We start from the raw sequence: 5,386 nt of genomic DNA, 5'->3' as shown, positions 1-5,386 counted from the left end.
AAAAAAAAAAAAAATAGCCAGTCATGGTGGCGCATACCTGTAGTCCTACCTACTCAGGGAAGCCAAGGTGGGAAAATCACCTAGGCCGGGATCACTCACTGCACACTGCTGCAACTGCACTCCAGTGTGGGCAACAGAATGAGACTCTGCCTCAAAAAAAAAAAGGGCTAAAAGAAAAATCTTGTATGCCTAAGTATGACCCTCCATTTATCTTGAAAACTGAGTTATGCTAAAAGAGATATTAGTATGTTGTGATAGCAAGAGCTCAACCAACAAGAAAAAAGTAAAAGTGATGACTAAAATATACACAGACTTTACTATGAATACAAACTACATCACGGGCCTAGACATCTACTGCCTGCATGAAGAAGGTTAAACTAGAAGACAGTTTAAGAGAAAAGGAAGGAGCTAAGCCACATTGGCTTCCTCCTCAGAAACCAAGGAAAATAAAATGAATTGGGGACATTCAAATCACTCACAGCTTAGTATATAAAAGTCATCATGGTGTATAGGCACACTTAAAAACATGTGAAATAGAATGAAGCTATACTTCTTAAAGCCTTGAATTGATAAAATATGTAGTGAAACAAGATTAAGATGCTAGCATATCTAAAGGGACATTTTTTAAGTTAAATTTCCTTACATTATAGACAAAGTTAACCTCCTTACTGCCAAGTACTTTGAATTCAATAACCAGAGAAGAAGCATACAAAAACATTAAATTTATAAAAAGGTCTGAAATAAATGTTCTGGAGTAATCTTATTCTACTCCATCCCTAAGAATTTAAAATATTAGAAATTACAACAAACTGTTTTTTCTAGCCTTTGGTTTTCAAAAAAAAAAAAAAAATGGTCTGGGCATGGTGGCTCATACCTGTAATCCCAGCACTTTGGGAGGCCGGGGTGGGTAGATCACAAGGTCAAGAGATCGAGGCTATCCTGGCCAACATGGTGAAACCCCATCTCTACTAAAAATACAAAAATCAGCTGGGCATGGTGGCACGTGCCTGTTCTCCCAGCTACTTGAGAGGCTGAGGCAGGAGAGTTGCTTGAACCCAGGAGGTGGAAGTTGCAGTGAGCCAAGATCGCACCACTGCAATGGAGCGAGACTCTGTCTCCAAAAAAAAAAAAAAAAAAAAGGTATAAATTACCCCAAAGTTTTTACTGTAAAGAATATTTTTCTGTCCAAACCATTGTAAAAGCCTGAATCAGAAAATCATATAAGTATAATGATACAGAAATTACACATTTTTTCATCAATTTGTTCTAGAAATATTAGTTGACGCAGACGGTGTTACCATACAGCCCATTTTAATGATCATATATTAATGTGTCATAAAGAACAGAAGTAGCTTGCTGGATGAAATCAGATTCTAACTCCCAATTCCCTGAAGAATCTAAAATTTGGGATTTAATTATTAAATTAGCCCCACCTTCTTAGCATTGACAAATACCAAACCGTTCACTGATTGTGGTTTTAAGAATAACATGTGGAAAGGTCTAATATCAATTGTGGGCAGAGATCTCATGGTTCAAATATTTCCTCTTCTTCAGAAAAAGAGTATGTATGAGTGTGTGTGTGTGTGTGTGTGTGTGCACGCGCACATGCGTGCGGGTGGGTGTGTGTCACCATGTAAGAAATGTTTTACACCTTTCAGTAAAGGGGCAATTCCACAATAAGGTTATTATCAAGTAAGTAAAGTTTATATAGCATCTTGAAATCAAAGGTACTCTATAAATTTAAAATACTAATATTAAAGCAAACAATAATAATTTTAAAACATCTTATAGCCCAAGTGTATTGTAAACCACATAAAAATTCACTGAGGGAGCTGTCTTTTCTTAAGTGATTTTTTTTTCCTCTATTAGGGAACCCAGATCTAAATGAACTGCTAAACACTTAGTCTAAAGGTATGCCAAACATTTCTTAAGGTCTTAACAAAGAATCAAACTTTTTTTTTTTTTAAACAAAATGAGGCCTAGGTTAAATATTTTATTTGGCTTCTCAAGATGGACTGAGAAGTTGGGCACCAGCTCCAGACCAATTCCTGGACGCACTTCAAACACAGTCCTGTCATTTATCCAGTCAGTCAAAACAATCTTTTCCATCTAACCCTTTAATGTTTATGTCCTAAAAAGCTGCTAATTGAATCCAGCTCTTGAGATCTATTTGCTAAAATCTATACTATCTAATTTGTAAATGCTGAATAAAAATTTTAAAAAAGTTAACTTTCCTAGCAAAACAGAAGAGACTCCACTGTAACCAAAGGAGGAAGGACAATGTTTTTAATATTTGTCAAATTTTAAGAGAAAACTATTCAGAGACAAATAGTTGTAAGAAACTCAGAGCACCTCAAACTGCTTTTATTATTAAGAGGACACAGGGTATTTAAAATTCCTCAGAAAAACCTGAAACAAAATCACTCTCTAAATGTAGTTCAGTATTCCCTCTTCCCCTAAAATATAAGCATAATCTTTCCTCTTAACAAACTTCACTTATAAATTTTTATAATGTATCTTAGGCAGTAGGGAAACCACAGATAAACACTTTAAGATCTATTGAGTCATATTAAAAACCTCAACTCATTTATCTGCAGAAAATCAAATCCCTATTTTTTCCCTCATTTTCTCTACATAGCCTAGAGAGAAGTAAATGGCAATAGCCTATTTCTGACGCTTTCTGCATACCTGGGATCACATGTTCTTTCCACGATCACTGACTCCAGATAGCAACAGCAACAGATAAACTCTAAAGCAACAAAGATCCCCCTGAAGGTTTCCATTGACTCCTATCAATATAAGGACATTGAATGCGGGTGGGTAGGGGGAATCCAAGCATCCTCCAATCCAGGTTTTCCATTAAGAACCACTTGGTTAATGATTCCCCGCCAATTTTCTCCAGGGAAAGCAAAACTGTCATGAAGGTAATACTGTATATTATTTAAATTGCAGCCAACATACGTTCAAGCTAAATTCTCAAATACCAAATTCGCTTAAAGTTTTCATCTAGCAAGTCCAGCCTGTGGACTGGGATGACACATAGAGGCATTCAACTACAAAATTAGTCCAAATAAATCTCAAAGTCTAGTGTGGGCAAACATAATTACAGTTTATTCGTACATGTGCACGCACACACAAATCCTCTACGGAAAATTATCTTTCTCGTCACTCATCTGAATATAAACGTGGACAATTTATCAGGGGTAATTGGTGAAGGAAGGATAACGCCATGATCTCAATTACTTTTCAAACCAAATACAAGTTTTCCTAAAATGGGGGTGACATGTCCATGTAATACCAAAAATGGCACTGTAAGCAAAACGTACCTGTAATGTTAAAGATTTCATGCACCTGGAATTATAAACACTTTGTAAGTGTAGTCTTCTATCTGGCAACCCCTCCGGACATTCTTTTCCATTTAGAAAAAAAAGGGGAGGGTGGGGAGAGTAAGAGAAAGTTCGCTCGAAAGTTTGTATGAGCACACACTTAGAAACGTACCCTCTCCCCACCGCCCCCCCCAAAAAAATTGTGTTTTTAAAGCAGGTCTGGAATTAAAAGTGTGACACAAGTTCTGCGGCCTACAAGAAACAACCCCAAACATGCCACCCTACAATCAAGACACTTCCAAAACACAATGTACAATGAGCCTGAGCCGTCGGATCAGACCGGCACACCGGAAAAGTCAACCTCAGTCTCCTCTCCTCAGAGAGAAGTGAGTTGAAGGTGTGTGGCCCCAGCAGCTGTGGCCGGCGGCGGGGAGTAAAGGTTTTGCACGCGGGCATAAGTGGGTGTGCAAGTTAACAACCCGGGAACACACACGCACACCCTCCCGTTAAGCGTTCCGTCTTTACGGAGTGTTTACTACGCGCAGTCAGCAACCGGATTCAATAATCCTCGCCACGGGAGCTCTTCATCCCCTCCACGAGCCCACCTGGGCGGCAGCCCACGAGCCCCGGGAGGCAGCGTCCGGCTCCTCGACCAAGACCTTCCGACCTGAAATCCGCCTGCGACGCGAACCGGTGTATCCCCCTTCCACAAAAGACCGCCCCCCCACCCGCCCCGAGTCATCCTCGGCTATTTACAGAATGTCCAAACCGGAGCGAGTGGTTTTCCTATTACTCTCCCTGAACTAGGCCTTCCCACTCCTCCAACGCCCAGCTCACCATTGATCGCGACCCTGGCCCTTCCCAAGGCCACAGGCACCCCCCGCCAGCTCGCCCATCCCGCCGCGGCCCGGCCCGGCCCGCCGCCCCCCCCTCACCTGTCAGGCGCAGCTTGACGGGCCCGTTCCTCCGGCCTCCGGGGTTAGACATGTCCCTGGCGGCGGGGGCGAAGGGGCGGCGGGCGGGATGGGGACCAGGGACGGGGCGACGGCGAGACGCGGCGGAGTCACAACAGCGGCCGGGGCTGGGGCCCGAGCAGCCGGCGCCGCGGCCGCCGCGGCCGGAGGGTCCCGGATGTGCCGAGCGTCGTCGCCATGAGCCGCGCAGGGAGCGGGACGCCGAGCTCCCCCCTCCTCCCACTTCTCCTTCCTCGGCCCGGGCCGCACAACAAAGCGGCAGCCGCGGCAGTCCGCGCCGCCTCTGCCGGCACCCCCGCCACCTCCTCACGGCCGCCGCGGCCTTTCACTCGTCTCGTCTAGGCAAGGCCCAGTAGCCGATGGGGCTGGTCAGCTAAGGCGGGCGGTGCTCCGCGGCGCCGGAGCAGGACTCTGGGCTCGGCCGCTTCCTCCTCCACCCGCCCTCTTGTCTGAGGGACCCGGGACCTGGGGCTGCCGCCGCCACTCGTCTGCTCCGGAGGGCGGGGAGGAGACGAGAGGCGGGGCCGGCGGGGCGGGGCGGGGCCGGGGCCGGGGCGGGGCCGGCGGGCGCGCGCAGGGTGCCCGGGGCGCGGGGAGGGCGGGGCGAGCTCGGCGTAGACCCCAGCCGTGTGGGAGGTCGTGTGCTGCTGCCCAGGGTCCCACGCGGAACGCGGGGAGGGAGCGGGCAGGGAGCAAAGTGGCGGCGGGGGCGGCAGGTCTGTAGCACCTGGAGGGACTTAGTGTCCGGTCTTCTTAGGGAGAGCTTTTGTCCAAGCAGGGCCAACTGTGCGCAGGGCGCTCGGAGAGGCTGGGGCGAGCAAATTTAGAACCGAGTCCGCTGTCCGCCAGGAACTTGGAGTCTTTCGGGCAAGGAAAGAGACTGCATTCCCACGCCAAGGGTTCCGGCAAAGCCCCAGGTGTGCTCTGCTCCTGATCTTGTAGTTGACGCCTCCATCCGGGACTCACCTGGTAGAGGAGATCGGGTTACCTGCCGACTCTGGCTCTTTTCAGGTGCAGCCAAGGATAGAGAGATGATACTGACGTCTTAAAGGATTAACAAGATAAACCTTGGAGAGTAATGTATGA

The 5,386-nt window shown here is 46.7% G+C and overlaps 1 protein-coding gene across 1 annotated transcript in view; it reads right to left on the bottom strand.

Moving 5' to 3' along the window:
- SMURF2 (SMAD specific E3 ubiquitin protein ligase 2) overlaps positions 1 to 4,791 on the bottom strand; it is a 122,662-nt gene extending 117,871 nt beyond the window's left edge. The window contains exon 1 of the mRNA XM_037734650.1: positions 4,262 to 4,791. Within this exon, the coding sequence (XP_037590578.1) occupies positions 4,262 to 4,313 (52 nt within the window). The 5' untranslated portion in view covers positions 4,314 to 4,791. The remainder of the gene's footprint in view (positions 1 to 4,261) is intronic.
- Positions 4,792 to 5,386: the final 595 nt, after the last annotated feature.

This window comes from Cebus imitator, unplaced genomic scaffold (genome assembly GCF_001604975.1).
Source record: "Cebus imitator isolate Cc_AM_T3 unplaced genomic scaffold, Cebus_imitator-1.0 Scaffold650, whole genome shotgun sequence".
NCBI classification, from domain to species: Eukaryota; Metazoa; Chordata; class Mammalia; order Primates; family Cebidae; genus Cebus; species Cebus imitator.
The sequence above is the reverse complement of the archived record's forward strand: the minus strand, read 5'-3'. Positions and strand labels throughout refer to the sequence as shown.